This window comes from Hyla sarda, chromosome 12 (genome assembly GCF_029499605.1).
Source record: "Hyla sarda isolate aHylSar1 chromosome 12, aHylSar1.hap1, whole genome shotgun sequence".
Classification (NCBI taxonomy): Eukaryota; Metazoa; Chordata; class Amphibia; order Anura; family Hylidae; genus Hyla; species Hyla sarda.
The window spans coordinates 54,460,433-54,476,283 of record NC_079200.1 but is presented as its reverse complement, the minus strand read 5'-3'; the positions used below and the strand labels follow the sequence as shown (position 1 = coordinate 54,476,283).

At 44.8% G+C, this 15,851-nt stretch overlaps 1 protein-coding gene across 2 annotated transcripts in view; it reads left to right on the top strand.

Annotated features, from left to right (window-relative positions):
• Positions 1-15,851, top strand: part of LOC130296360 (piezo-type mechanosensitive ion channel component 2-like) — a 141,678-nt gene that overhangs the window by 10,012 nt on the left and 115,815 nt on the right. Inside the window, exons 4-6 of one of the 2 annotated variants that reach the window (XM_056547794.1) lie at positions 1,040-1,141; positions 4,281-4,323; positions 14,334-14,496. In XM_056547794.1, the coding sequence (XP_056403769.1) occupies positions 1,040-1,141; positions 4,281-4,323; positions 14,334-14,496 (308 nt within the window). The remainder of the gene's footprint in view (positions 1-1,039; positions 1,142-4,280; positions 4,324-14,333; positions 14,497-15,851) is intronic. The other variant, XM_056547795.1, reaches the window with a different exon arrangement.

Genomic DNA, 15,851 nt, shown 5'->3' with positions numbered 1-15,851 from the left:
CAGACTGAAAAGAACAACTCAACTTCCTCTGTAGTGTACAGCAGTTGATAAGTACTGGAAGGATTAAGATTTTTATATAGAAGTAATTTACAAATCTGTTTAACTTTCTGGCACCAGCTGATTTTAATTTATTTCTTTTTTTTAAATATAACTGTTTTCGACCAGAGTACCCCTTTAAGCCAACACACAGTTGGTCTAACCTAGACTAGACAGTCTAAGGCTGGGTTCACACTACGTTTTGTCCCATACGGGAGCGCATACGGCAGGGGGGAGCTAAAAGCTCGCGCTCCCGTATGTGACCGTATGCGCTCCCGTATGTCATTCATTTCAATGAGCCGACCGGAGTGAAACGTTCGGTCCGGTCGGCTCATTTTTGCGCCGTATGGGCTTTTACAACCGGACCTAAAACCGTGGTTGACCACAGTTTTAGGTCCGGTTGTAAAAGCGCATACGGCGCAAAAATGAGCCGACCGGACCGAACGTTTCACTCCGGTCGGCTCATTGAAATGAATGACATACGGGAGCGCATACGGTGACATACGGGAGCGCGAGCTTTTAGCTCCCCCCTGCCGTATGCGCTCCCGTATGGGAGAAAACGTAGTGTGAACCCAGCCTAAGGCTATGTTCACACAGCTTAAAATGTGCGGAATATCCACCCAGAAAATCGGGATGGACATTCCGCACATTTGCTTGTTTTGGCAGTACTAGGATCGCTCGGAAATGCGCCATCTCTATAGACAGCAATGCCTTTCCAAGCGGAATCAGGATTTTTGCGGCAGAAAGATCTGCAGCAGAAATTCTTTTCTGTGAACAGTGCAGCAGAATCCTATTGAAATCAATAGGACTCTGCTGCAGCGGAATTGCCAAGCGGAATATTCCAGTGGAATTGTCGCCTTGTGAATATGGCCTAAGAACAGTCTGATACACTGAGAAATCTGGCACATTCTTAGAAGTCTAGTCTGAGTTTACATGGTCTAAGAATTAGTCAATTATAGTAAATCTGGTCCTATATGTTTAACTCTTCCTTTTTTCCCCTTAGGGCACACTGGAAAATTCCTAAAGTCTATATACTATACCAGCTTCTTCTTACTCCTCACACAGTCCTCTTTCCAAATTGCATTCAGATACGTTCCTCCGAAAGGTAATATTACCTCTGAACTGCGATCAAATACAAAAGTGTTTAAACAGGGTGCCTCCAGCTGTTGCAAAACTACAACTCCCAGCATGTCGGGACAGCCGATGGCTGTCCCGGCATGCTGGGAGTTGTAGTTTTGCAACAGCTGGAGACATGCTGTTTGGAAAAACACTGAAATACATTATAAAGAAACATCATTTCAAGGCTAGGTGTCCACAGTGACCACTAAAAGAGCAAGTTTACCATAATTTGACCTAAGGGTTTGTTCACACAGCATATTGGGGAAGATTTATCAAAACCTGTCCAGAGGAAAAGTTGCTGGGTTGCCCATAGCAACCAATCAGATCGCTTCTTTCATTTTACAAAGGCATTTTCAAAAATGAAAGAAGCAAGCTGATTGGTTGCTATGGGCAACTCAGCAACTTTTCCTCTGGACGGGTTTTGATAAATCTCCCCCATTGTTCTTGAGTGTACAGTATTTTGACACTTCAGACTGCTTTTTGGATGCATATTGGCCCCATTTCAATGGGGGTAATCTGCATCCTGCATCTCTGACACATTCCCACGCAATACACTTGGAACACAAAAACACAAAAAACAAATGTGGCTCAAATTTGAGATTCTGTCACAGAAATTCTGCTCTTTGAACGGTGAAGCAGGATCCCATTGCAAACTATGGAAGGCTGTGCAAATGGGCCCTTAGGGGGAGATTTATCAAAACCTCTCTAGAGGAAAAGTTTCTGTGTTGTCCATAGCAACCAATCAGATCGCTTTTTTCCTTTCTGAAAAGGCCTCTAAAAAATGAAAGAAGCGATCTGATTGGTTGCTATGGGCAACTCTGCAACTTTTCCTCTGGACAGGTTTTGATACACCTCCTTAATGTTTAATAACATGGTTGGCTTCGTCTTCACCCGTTACGGTCATGTTATGGTTTTGCACAAATCACGGCTGACAACAAAGAGCTTTGTGTGAATATACCCTAAGGGTACAGCTACATGTGATGGATACGTGGCATATTTTTCTTAAATGGGTACTCCGGTGCTTAGACATCTTATCCCCTATCCAAAGGATAGGGGATAAGATGCCTGATCGCAGGAGTCCCGCCGCTGGGGACCCCCAGGATCTTGCACGTGGCACCCCGTTTATAATCAGTCCCCGGAGCGTGTTCGCTCTGGGTCTGATTACCGGCGACCACAGGGTCGGCGGCGTGTGACGTCACGCCTCCGCCCCCTTGTGACCTCACGCTCCGCCCCTCAATGCAAGTCTGTGGGAGGAGGTGTGACAGCTATCACGCCCCCTCCCGTAGGCTTGCATTGAGGGGCGGAGCGTGACGTCACACGCCGCCGGCCCCGTGATCGACAGTAATCAGACCCGGAGCGAACACGCTCCGGGGACTGATTACAAACGGGGTGCTGCGTGCAGGATCCCGGGGGTCCCCAGCGGCGGGACTCCCGCGATCAGGCATCTTATCCCCTATCCTTTGGATAGGGGATAAGATGTCTAAGCACCGGAGAACCCCTTTAAGGCGCATTCACATTATGAAATTTGCAAGCAGAATTCTGTGCAGAAATTCTGATGCAGCAGATCCCCTTTGCTGTCAATGGGATTTCACTGCACAATGCGTACTATGGAATTTCATCGGCAGAGCTTTCCACCGCTGAAATTACTCTGCTAATTGAACTCCGCCAATAAACATGAACCTTGTATCCTGTCACAAAGAACAATGGCCCTGATTTAATGAGAGTGGAGTGTAGTTCTTTGGAGTGTGGTATTTACTAATGTTTCCCTACGTTTTGCTTTTTTTTTTTTTTTTTTTTTTTTTTTTTTTTTTTACAATTGCTCTGAGCTGTCTGGTTTGCCAGAGCTCAAATCCACCACATTTTTGGAAAATGTCAGGAACACGCCCCCTTTTTGGCAACCACACCCCATTTTCTCATCAGCCACATACCTTTTTCGAGTTTTCTAAGTAAAATGGAGAGTTGGTCAGGGTTTTTTTTTTTTTTTTTTTTTGGGTGGTAATTCTGGCACAGATAAAAATGTGACACATTTTGGTGCACAACCTGACATAACAGGTGGAGTTTGTAATAGTACTTCAGGGCCAATATATATTAAAGGGGTACTCCAGTGAAAACATTTTTTCTTTTAAATCAACTGGTGGCAGAAAGTTAAACATATTTGTAAATTACTTCTATTGAAAAATCTTAATCCTTCCTGTACTTATTAGCTGCTGAATACTACAGAGGAAATTATTTTCTTTTTGGAATGCTCTCTGATGACATCACGACCACAGTTCTCTCTGCTGACGTTATTATAATAATGATAACGCTTTATTTATTGTTGTCCTTAGTGGGATTTGAACCCAAGTCCCCAGCACTGCAAGGCAGCAGTGCTAACCACTGAGCCACCATGCTGCCCTTAGCATACATCTGCTATGCATGGTTGCTAAAATGGACAGAGATGTCAGCAGAGAGCACTGTGCTCGTGATGTCATCAGTGTTCCAAACAGAAAGGAATTTCCTCTGTAGCATTCAGCAGCTAATAAGTACTGGAAGGATTAAGATTTTTTAATTGAAGTAATTTACAAATATGTTTAACTTTCTGCCACCAGTTGATTCACCGGAGTACCCCTTTAAGGGTACGTTTACACGTGCGGATTTACAGCGTATTTTACACTGCAGATTCGCCACTGAAGGACCTCTGTATGGTGCCCTTAAATGTGCCTGCTCGGAGCGGCTATACGCCGCTACGAGCAGACACACTGCGATGTGCGAGTCGCGGCGCATGCGCGGTGTACTCGCGCACATCGCTGCCGCTTCCCCTGTTCAATGAGCTAGGCCGAGAGCTGCCACAATGTGCGAGTATACTGCGCATGCGCACGGCATCTCGCACATCGCAGTGTGTCTGCTCGTAGCGGCGTATTGCCGCTCTGAGCAGGCACATATAAAGGCAGCATATAGGAGGTCCTTCAGCGGCGGATCCACAGCGAAATATGCTGCGAAAATCTGCATGTGTGAACCTACCCTTAAAGCAGACGGCAAAATAAAAGTTGATTAAAATACTATGAATGGATAGCTATGTGGGCAGACATGATGTATCTGCAGTATGTTTCCCACTTGACAATGATTATTTGTTTCCATTCATTCAGATTACCTCTGGGAAGAAATCCTGAAACACTTTGGAATTGTGAGGTAAGAAGGATAATGGAGAAAGTAATCCATTGTAACATTTCATTTTTTATATTTTATGAATATGTATCCCATGAAAGGTACACTAAGGCATGACTTTCCCCTTCTCGGCCATTAGGGTATGTTCACACATGGCAGATTTATTGCAGAAATATATTTGACTGTAAATCCCTCCATTAAATTTGAATGCAATTGATTCTGCAGTATGTACATAGATTTCTACAAGCCCCCTTCAGATAAACAGGGACAGTTACAGTAATTTCTGCAACAATTCTACCATGTAAATATAACTTTAGGCTGGGTTCACTTTTAGTGTTTTGGTCCGAATTTTTAGCCAAAACACAGAAAAATTTGTAACTCATTGCAGTATAGCTTTTCTCTGGATTCCACTCCTGATTTTGACTAAAAATAGTTACCAAAAAGCTTTGTGAACCCATCCCAAGCCTGGAGATACACATGCAGTCCTTGATTTTGGTTTGTAGCTTTTAATGTAGATTCTGAGATAAAGCCAAAGAAAAATATTTTCATTAATATTTTCCTATTTCTATTGAAAGCATTTCGGGCTTTGGTACAATGAACTGCCAAAAAACTATTGGAGGAGATTTACCAAAACCTGTGCAGAGGAAAAGTTGATCAGTGGCCCATAGCAACCAATCAGATCGCTTCTTTCATTTTACAGAAGCATTTTTAAATATTGAAGAAGAAATCTAATTGGTCGCACCTGGTCATTCAATCATTTCCAACCCTTTCTCCACAGAAGTACAAAGGAAGTACAATGTCCACAACAATGGTGTAGCTATAGGGGCCATAGTGGTTGCAATTGTGACCAGACCCCATAGTCTATGGGGTCCAAGTGCCCCCCCTACCAGATGGGACAGGGGACTAGTAAGGACCTCTATCTACTCCAGCTGGTCTAGGTGTGGTGTCCCAGCACCAATGGTTGTCCTGTGGCTTTGGACTGCTTTGGGCAGCCTTGCAGCACAGGTGTTGGGCCACTGAAAGACTTCTTTTTCTATTAATTATATTTGCACTTTATTAAGAAATTATTATATTTTTTCTATAATTATCTTGTTGTTATTCTGATATATGTTATATGTGTTACTTACTATACCCTTAAGAGAGGAGCTGTGTAAACCCCATGTGACCCTGCCTACCAATGGGAACCCCCTAAATCCTTGCCCTTATAGAGTAGTGGGGGTGGAGTTGCCCCAGTTGAGTCTAAATTGAGCCTAGTGCTAAGTCTGAGCAACAGTGTGGTTAAGGTGTGTTGTGTGTAGAAGCCTCAAGGGAAGGCACAGATCAAATGTATTCAATTACATTCTGCAAGGATCATTCCCACAGTGGAAGTTCATGCCCTAGTGGAGAAAGCTACAAGACCTTGACAGAACCCTACCTACCAGGATTAATCTACTCGTCTTTCAAGTCAGTAGCAATTTATTTGGTGAAAGCGCCACAACTCCTAACAAGGTAACGGGGCTCCCAAGGGGTTACGCTGCATCCTCTCACCCAGTACCAGACCGTCTGTGTAATACCATCTGCACCCTGCTCAGTAAAGACGTTTATCTGTAACCTGGCTACCACAAAACTTGGTGTCCACCAACAGGATTAGGGTGTGTGCCTACAAAACCCTCCAGTCTGAACTCTCTCATAGAAGTCACACGGAGCGTGCTCCAGATTGTGCGCCAGAATTACTGTACAGGACTTTGCTTATGCCGACCGGCACCAACTAAATAGAGGGGGAGCACTTTATTTACAGTGATGCAGTGTGTGAAGATTGTAACCAGAGACTGTGTATTTCAAGTCAGTCAACATGTGCAAGCAACGCAATGAATTCATGCTGCGCCACAAATTCCAGTCTGCCCCAAGACGAGGTAATCCAGAGAGCGCGAAACATAGAAACATAGAATGTGTCGGCAGATAAAAACCATTTGGCCCATCTAGTCTGCCCAATAATCTGAATCATATCAATAGTCCCTGGCCCTATCTTATATGAAGGATAGCCTTATGCTTATCCCATGCATTTTTAAACTCCTTCACTGTATTTGCAGCGACCACTTCTGCAGGAAGGCTATTCCATGCATCCACTACTCTCTCAGTAAAGTAATACTTCCTGATATGACTTTTAAACCTTTCCTCTAATATAAGACTATGTCCACTTGTGGTAGTTTTACTTGTTTTAAATATGCTCTCCTCCATTACCGTGTTGATTCCCTTTATGTATTTAAAAGTCTCTATAATATCCCCTCTGTCTCTTCTTTCTTCCAAGCTATACATGTTAAGGTCCTTTAACCTTTCCTGGTAAGTGTTATCCTGCAATCCAGGTACTAGTTTAGTAGCTCTTCTCTGAAGTCTCTCTAAAGTATAAAGCAAAAAACTCCTGCCAGACGAAACACCTCGCCCCCAGGCACAGGAACCAAGTTGCAGTGCCAAAGCTATAACGGAACTCAAAGGACCGCCCCCTTGTTGCACAGGGGGCGGTTGAAGTGGCTGCACGAACAATGCATTTCAGGTCGGCGGCCATTTTGGGGGACCCTGCTATAAAGCAAACAGCAGGACTCCACCCACCAAGATGACTCCACAGCACCAAGATGGCTGAGAACCAGCAGGAGAGACAGAACCAAGCAATTACGCAATTACCAAGCATGCAATAAGTGGCGACAGCTGCAGCTGAAGTTTTTAAAGCCCTAGCTATCGGACCATGTCGGCGATGCCAGAAGATCGCCAGTGACTCCGCTAGCCGGCAAAAGTCCGGGATTGCTGTCCCCAGCATCCTCAAGGGCACCATCACCCGTGAGGCTCTCGCCCCACTTCCCCTCGTGGGGGTCCTGGGCAGAGATAATAAGCAAGGAGTCGGAGATTAGTACTCATTCAGAGGCCAGGTTCACTGCGCCGTCCTTCTGCTTTAGTCCTGAGCGGGTGTCTGCTGCTGTTCTAGTTCCCAAGCAGGAGCCTCCTGTGAGGCCCAAGTCCCCTCCGCTGCCTCGGTAGGTCTTCGGAGATGAGCCCCAGCTTCTGCAGTATATGAATGAAGTCCTCGTCCCTCTTCCGGAGAAAGAGAAGTTGACCTGCGACTGGGCATCCCAGTTGCCAGAGCCGGTTCCATCACCTTCAGCCATGCAAAGGTAAAGCTTCGGCTCCCAAAGACAGCCCCATGACCCCTATCAGCAAGGTTTGGCTGGATGAGCAGGTGCCAACGGTTTCCACAGCAGTTCCTGTGGCGGGTACCACATCTCGGGGTCACAGCTCTCCAGGATTTCCTGGATTCAAAGTATAACCACCCTGTCGGAGGCACCTCATCCACCTAAGCATCTGGCTGCGAAAGCAGAAAGAGGCTGCCCGCCTGAGTGGGAAACTAATCCTCCACCTTACTAAGAAGTCTGAATCAACGGAGGAGATGAGACCCAATAATGCCTTCATAAGTTTCTTCGTTTTTTCTGTTTTGGCTTCAGAGCCTAAAGTTCCTGTTTATCATCTACCTTCTACCTGCCTGTGCAGGACATTCATATGAATGCCCCAGGACTGATCTATGTTCCTGTTCTCAAGTTCTGCAACAGTTTAAGAAAAAGTGCCTGGCCTCGGGCCAAGAAGAAACCAATACGCTGATACAGTGGGGCAAAAAAATATTTAGTCAGCCACCAATTGTGCAAGTTCTCCCACTTAAAAAGATGAGGCCTGTAATTTTCATCATGGCTAGGCCACTCCAGGACCTTGAAATGCTTCTTACGAAGCCACTCCTTGGTTGACCGGGCAGTGTTTTTGGGATCATTGTCATGCTGAAAGACCCAGCCACGTTTCATCTTCAATGCCCTTGCTGATTGAAGGAGGTCTTCACTCAAAACCTCACGATACACGGCCCCATTCTTTCTTTCCTTTACACAGAACAGCCGTTTTGGTCCCTCAGCATCCCCAAAGCATAATGTTTCCACCCCATGATTCACAGTAAGTATGGTGTTCTTTGGATGCAACTCAGCATCCTTTCTGTAATGTCTGTTTATGTCTTTTTGTATTCTTCTGTTTAGGTGTGTATTCACACAATAGTATGTTCAGAGCAGTTTACTATTTTCCTGGATAGGGAATAGTTAATGCTCTGAACAAATTAGAACTTGGGTGTGTCTATTTATACCAGAGTTCTCCTGCATTCTAGCTGCTGGTTATTTTGTGCTATTATGCCTGTTTGTGCAATACACTTCCTAGGCAGCATGCACTTTGTATTTTTCTTGTGTTGTTTTATCAGAGTTTTGCCATGGTTAAATAGTCTTGTTTATTGTAATTTTAGTCTGTTACATTTCTCGGTTTTTAGGAAGTACGTCCTTTCTGCTTAGTCTGTGTTCACACTGTTAGAATCCTGTTTCTCCACATTGTGGAGTTTGGTTTTGAATTTATCCTGTCTGGTGTGTTGAAATATATCCTGTTTTGAATCTTGAGAAATATCCTGTCAGGTATCCTGACCAGTGTTCCTCTACTTTGTAGAGTTTGGTTTTCTTGTATCCGTTTTTATGAAGTTCATGTTTGTTATCTGTGTTCATTGTGAACAGTGTCCTATGTTACCTGATCAGTTTAGTGTTTTTAGCTTTCACTTCTTCCGTCCATCCCCTGCGTCTCTTGAATTCTGCTGTATTCTTGTTGCATACCTAGTTCATTTTATCATATTTGCCGTTTTCCTGATATCTGGTTTATGAATTGTTTGTTTATACACTATTTTCTGCCCTGTTAGTATTTGTATCCTGTCTAGTATATCTGGTTGTCTGGAAGTTTTCAGTTTCTGGCCTGTGACCGACTATGTATATTTGTTTTTACGCCACTGCACTGTAGCGCAGGGAGGGGCCAGCTCCAAGTTTGTCGATTCACCGCTTAGGGTGTATGGGCAAGTAGGCAGGGAGAGAGTCACTAGGGACAGCTTAGGGCTCACTCTCCCTGTCCCCCCAGTTGGTCGTGACACTTTCTCCTCCAAACACGACAAGTTGAGTTTTTACCAAAAAGTTCTACTTTGGTTTCATCCGACCATATGACATTCTACTAATACTCTTCTGGATCATCCAAAATGCTCTCTTCAGATGGCCCCGGACATCTACTGGCTTAAGCAGGGGGACACGTCTGGCACTGCATTATTTGAGTCCCTGGCGGCGTAGTGTGTTACTGATGGTAGCCTTTGTTACTTTGGTCCCAGCTCTCTACAGGTCATTCACTAGGTTCTTGTGATCATTTTGACACAATGGGGTGAGATCTTGTGTGGAGCCCCAGATTGAAGGATATTATCAGTGGTCTTGTATGTCTTCCATTTCCTAATAATTGCTCCCACAGTTGATTTCTTCATACCAAGCTGATTGCTGATTCAGCAGATTTCCAGCCTGGTGCAGGTCTACAATTTTGTTACTGGTGTCCTTCTACAGCTCTTTGGTCTTGGCCATAGTGGAGTTTGGAGTGTGACTGTTTGAGGTTGTGGACAGATGTCTTTTATACTGATAAGTTCAAACAGGTGCCATTAATACAGGTAAAAAGTGGAGGACAGAGGAGACTCTTAACCCCTTAAGGACCATGGACGTATGAGTACGTCCTTGGTCCTGCTCCCGTGATATAACAAGGGGTCCCACAGTGACCCCGCACCATATCACGGCGGGCCCGGCGTCGTAGTGAAGCCGGGACCCGCCCCTAATAGCACGCGGCACTGATCGCGGTGCCGCGCGCTATTAACCCTTTAGCCGCGCGCTCAAAGCAGAGCCACGCGGCTAAAAGTGAAAGTAAAAGTGCCCGGCTAGCTAGTATAATAGCGGCATCCCGAACAGCTGTACTACAGGAGGAAGGTCTCTTACCTTCCTTCCTGTAGTCCGATCGCCGATTGAATGCTTCAAGCCTGAGATCCAGGCTTGAGCAATCAATCGCCGAAAACACTGATCATTGCATCTCTGTGGAGATGCATTGAACAGTGTTAAAGATCAGTGAATGCAATGTTATAGCCCCCTATGGGGGCTATAATATTGCAAAAGAAAAGTGTAAAAAAATCATTAACCCTTTGACTTATCCCTTCCCCTAATAAAAGTTTGAATCACCCGGCATTTCCAATAATAAAAAAAAACAAAAATAAACATATGTAGTATCGCCGCGTGCGGAAATGTCCGATTTTAAAAAATATACTGCTAATTAAACCGCACGGTCAATGGCGTACGCGCAAAAAAATTCCAAAGTCCAAAATAGCGTATTTTTGGTCACTTTTTATATCATGAAAAGATTAATAAAAAGCGATCAAAAATCAGATCAATGCAAAAATGGTACCGACAAAACTTCAGATCATGGCGCAAAAAATGAACCCTCATAGCGCCCTAAACACGGAAAAATAAAAAAGTTATAGGGGTCAGAAGATGACAATTTTAAACGTATAAATTTTCCTGCATGTAGTTATGATTTTTTTCTGAAGTAATACAAAATCAAACCTATACAAGTAGGGTATCATTTTAACCGTATGGACCTACAGAATAAATATCAGGTGTAATTTTTACTGAAAAATGTACTACGTAGAAACGGAAGCCCCCAAAAGTTACAAAATGGCTGTATTTTTTTCAATTTTGTCAGACAATGATTTTTTTTCCTGTTTTGTCGTAGATTTTTGGGCAAAATGACTGATATCATTACAAAGTAGAATTGGTGGCGCAAAAAATAAGCCATAATACAGATTTTTAGGTGCAAAATTTAAAGAGTTATGATTTTTTAAAGGTAAGGAGGAAAAAACGAAAGAGCAAAAACGGAAAAACGCCCGGTCATTAAAGGAGTAGTCCAGTGGTGATTCAGTGGTGAGCAACTTATCCCCTATCCTAAGGATAGGGGATAAGTTGCAGATCGCGGGGGGTCCGACCGCTGGGGCCCCCCGCGATCTCCTGTACGGAGCCCCGACAGCCCGCTGGAAGGGGGCGTGTCGACCTCCGCACGAGGCGGCGGCCGACACGCCCCCTCAATACAACTCTATGGCAGAGCCGAAGCGCTGCCTTCGGCAATCTCCGGCTCTGCCATAGAGATGTATTGAGGGGGCGTGTCGGCCGCCGCCTCGTGCGGGGGTCGACACCCGCTATCTCGGCGGAGAGCCGGGGCCCCGTACAGAGAGATCGCAGGGGGCCCCAGCGGTCGGACCCCCCGCAATCTCAAACTTATCCCCTATCCTTAGGATAGGGGATAAGTTTTTCACCACTGGACTACCCCTTTAAGGGGTTAAAGAAGTTGTTACAGGTCTGTGAGAGCCAGAAATCTTGTTTTTAGGTGACCAAATACTTACTAATGCAAATAAATTCTTTAATAATCAGACAATGTGATTTTATGGATTTTTTTTCTCATTATGTCTCTATGTCTCTTGCACAATTGGTGGCTGACTAAATACTTTTTTACTTTTTTTTGCCCCACTGTATATGTGCCCACCTATGCCGTGAACTCTTTAAATATTCTTATACCTTCCTGGTTGGTTGCCAAATGCCTTTCCTAATATTGCCAAATGCCTTTCCTAATATTGTCTAGTCAGAATTGTCTAGAGGAAAAAGTATATATCCTAGAAAGTCTTAAAATGTCCCTATGCAGTCTTTAATTGTCTTGTTTCATCTTATCATGCTTTCATTAAAGGGGAACTCTGGTGGAAAAAAAAATCAAATCAACTTGTGCAAGAAAGCTAAACAGATTTGTGAATCACTTCTATTTAAAAATCTTAACCCTTCTAGTACTTATCTGCTGCTGTACACTACATAGAAATTTGTCTGAAAACCTGCCTGAAAACAGTGCTTTCTGCTGACACCTCTGTCCGTGTCAGGAACTGTCCAGAGCAGGAGAGGTTTTCTATGGGGATATTATTCTACTCTGGACAGTTCCTGACACGGACAGAGGTGTCAGAAGAGAGCACTGTTGTCAGACAGAAAATAAATTCACAAATCTGTTTAACTTTCAGGCACCAGTTGATTTTTTCCACTTGTTTCCACCGGAGTTTAAATGCTGTTGTACTAGATATGTAAAGCCAGACAATGCAAGGGAAAAAATGTCTTATCAAATACAGTAAAAAAAAAAAAAAAGTATTTTGTAGTAGGATGTATCTCTCTCTCTTTGTTTTATGTAGTCTGTTTTACTTGTCTCCTGAAGCACTTGAGGGCCCCCGAAATTCAAGGAGGTACCTTGGAGGAAATTTAGTTGTGGAAGGAGGTGTCTGTCTGTGTCCTTGTGTGTCCCTGGGTGTGGCCAAAGAGGAGAGCTTGACCTACGTCATGGGGAGAAGATGCTAAAAGCCAATGAACCCCGTGGCACAGGACCAGTTGTTGTTACTCTGATAGATGTTAAATGTGTTACTGTACCCTTAAGAGAGGAGCTGTGTAAATCCCATGTGATCCTGCCTGCGATAAAGTGTAGTGGGGGAGGAGTTGCCCCAGTTGAGTCTAAGTTGAGCCTAGTGCTAAGTCTGAGCAACAGTGTGGTTCAGATGTATTGTGTGTAGAAGCCTCAAGGGAAGGCCCAGGTCAAATTTATTCAATGCGGTCATTCTGCAAGGATCACCCACACGGTGGAAGTTCATGCCCTGGCGGAGAAGGCTACAAAACCTTGACAGAACCCTAGCTACCAGAATCAATCTACAAGTCTTTCAAGTCAGAATCAACTTATTTGGTAAAAGTGCCACAAATCCCAGCAAGGTAACAAGGCTCCCAAGGGGTTACACTGCATCCTCTCCACTCTGAACCAGACTGTCTGTGTAATACCATCTGTACCCTGCTCAGTAAATAGTTATCTGTAGCCTGAAGTCTGTGTGTTCATTTACACCCCCTGTGTGGCCCAGGAGAAGCTGTCTCCAACCTCGGACCGTGTATAGGATAACGGTACCTTGGCGTCACAAAGTGATAAGGTATTTCTCCCAACACCCTGGTGGCTACCACATGGGGAACTGGCGAGAGGTGACACGCAGTTCTGGAACTTAAAAGTACTGGAGTCTTTAAGACGATAACACAGTTCAATAATTGAGAACTGGCAAGAGCAAGGAAAGCTAGGCTCCCTGCCCACCAGCACTTCTTCTATGATGCAGTTGGCGCAATTAGAAATGGAGGTGCTTTGTCCCTGAGTAACTAGTGTGAATGCTTGGTCTCCGCTTCATTCACTCTCTTTGGGACTTAAAGGGGTACTTCAAAGGAAATGAGGACATTTACACAGATGTGTAAATTACTTCTATATAAAAATCTTAATCCTTCCAGTACTTATCAGTTGCTGTATACTACAGAGGTATGTGAAGTTCTTTACAGTCTGACCACAGTGCTCTCTGCTGACACCTTTGTCCATATCAGGAACTGTCCAGAGCATGAGCAAATTCCCATATTAAATCTTTCGTGCTCTGAACAGTTCCTGACAAAGACAGGGGAATTCTGTCGAAATTTACTGCCCTTTTACTCTAAGGTCCAAATCACACAGCGGAATTTTCACTGCGGAAATTACGCAATATTTAAAAATCGGTCTTTAAATTTTGCGGAATTGCAGGTGGAATCCAATTGAACAAAATTTTGACAGAATCCTCTGTTTAGAGAACCAAGCTTTGCTGGACTGAACTTGTGTCAAATTGCAGAATTCTGCTGTGTGAATATAGCCTAACAGAGACACGGGACCTCCATGATGAGCGTGTGTGTGTGTGTGTGTGGGGGGGGGGGGGGGGGGTTCTGGTATCAGCAAGTAATGGTTGTATAGATTATCTTATGGTAGTAGCATCATTTAAAGCTATGCAATTCTCCAGTGTAATTTCTCTATATATTCCACACAGTTTTCAATATCTCTGCTTGAAGTTATTCCCCTAAAAATGGGACTGTTCTCTTGTGGAAGTTTTCTGGCTTGGCTTGTTAAATCCCCAGTCATGTTCTGAGGCTTTGTATTTGCCAGATTCCAGATCCCAAGCTTTTTTTAACTTTATTTGTGACATTAGACTCAGCTCACAGGTGTGATGAGCATACACATATGTACTATATTATATATATATTTACGTAATAAAGAATTAATCACTTCTCTCTTGCTTTTTGTAGACTCAGCAAAGTAGATGCTTGGAACATAGTCCGCTTGCTGGCCTCGGATATTGGCCTCTTATTTTCTGGATACTTTATTCGACGGGCCTGTAAAAAACTAGTACGGTCGGGGGCTCCTAAAATCAGTGTCCGTGTAAGCAGTGAGGAGGAGGAAGAAGATGAGGTGAGCTTCTCCCTGTGGTGTCACATATAAGTGTTTGTTTAAAGGGGTACTCCATTACTAGACATGGGGACAACATGTCTGATCGCAAGGGGCCTGGCTGCTGGGACCCCCTGCGATCTCCATGCCGGGGCTGCAACAATACAGTTACGGAAGCCTGGGGCTTCTGTGATCGTGATGTCACGCCACGTCACACCCCATCCAATCATGTCTATGAGAGGGGCCGTGACGGCTAGTACACAGCTGTTATGCCTCCTCCCATAGACATGAATGGAGGGGGCGTGGTGGCTGTGATTGCCAGTCATCAGGCACAAAGCGGAGTTCGCTCCGTGCAACGGATAACTTGGGTGACGTGGTGGAGATCGTGGGGTCCCCAGAGACCAGTCCCCCTGCTAACAGATGTGTTATCCCCTATCCTTTGGATAGTAGATAACATGTCTAGCAGAGTTAGTACCCCTTTAAGACAGTGTTTCCCAAGCCGGGTGCCTCCAGCTGTTGCAAAACTATCTAACAGCAGCAATCCCGGCCTAAGGTGATAGCCGTGATTGGCCGTTCAATTCTGACTGGCGAATCACGGCTATTACAGGCCGATCGGGTCTCTGGTGACCCAGTGGCTCAGAAGATAAGGGTGATTGGTGCTGTCCGAGATGGCACCAATCACCCTTGACCAGCAGGCGTGAGGTGGCCCCGGTGCCACCCCATGATCGCCCTGATTGGTTGGCTGGCACCGACCGACCAATCAGTGCTCCTGCTGGGAGGTGTCACTGATGGCACCCCCTTTGCCTTTAGTCCGGAAGGCGAGAGCAGGTGGCAGTCAGTGTGTAGCAGCAGTGAGGGCACCGCAGGGCAGCGGTGGCAGTTGGATCAGAACGGTGGGGGGGAGGGATCAGAAACAGGAGGAGGCGAGTCCTGTGCCTCCTGCTGTTGCATAAATACAACCTCCAGCATGTACAGCCATGCATACTGAGAGTTGTAGTTATGCAAGGGCTAGTGGGACTTTTTTCCTCTACAAATAAAACTACAACTCCCAGCATGCACGGATAGCCAAAAGGCAAAATAAAAACAAAAAGTAAAACACTACATATACACACATCCTTACACAGTCGTCGTCCCGTCCCCCCCCCCCCCCCCCCCCCCATAAAAAAAAAATGCCTCGTACAGCAGTGTTTCCTAAACGGAGCATCCAGCTGTTTCAAAACAACAACTCCTCTCATGACTAGACAGCCATTAACTGTCCAGGCATGCTGAGAGTTGTAGTTTTGCAACAGCTGAAGGCACCCTGTTTTGGAAATACTGTTTATTTTTGCCAGCCCCCAGCAACATATTAAAAAAAATACCCCTTTAAACTGAGCACAGAA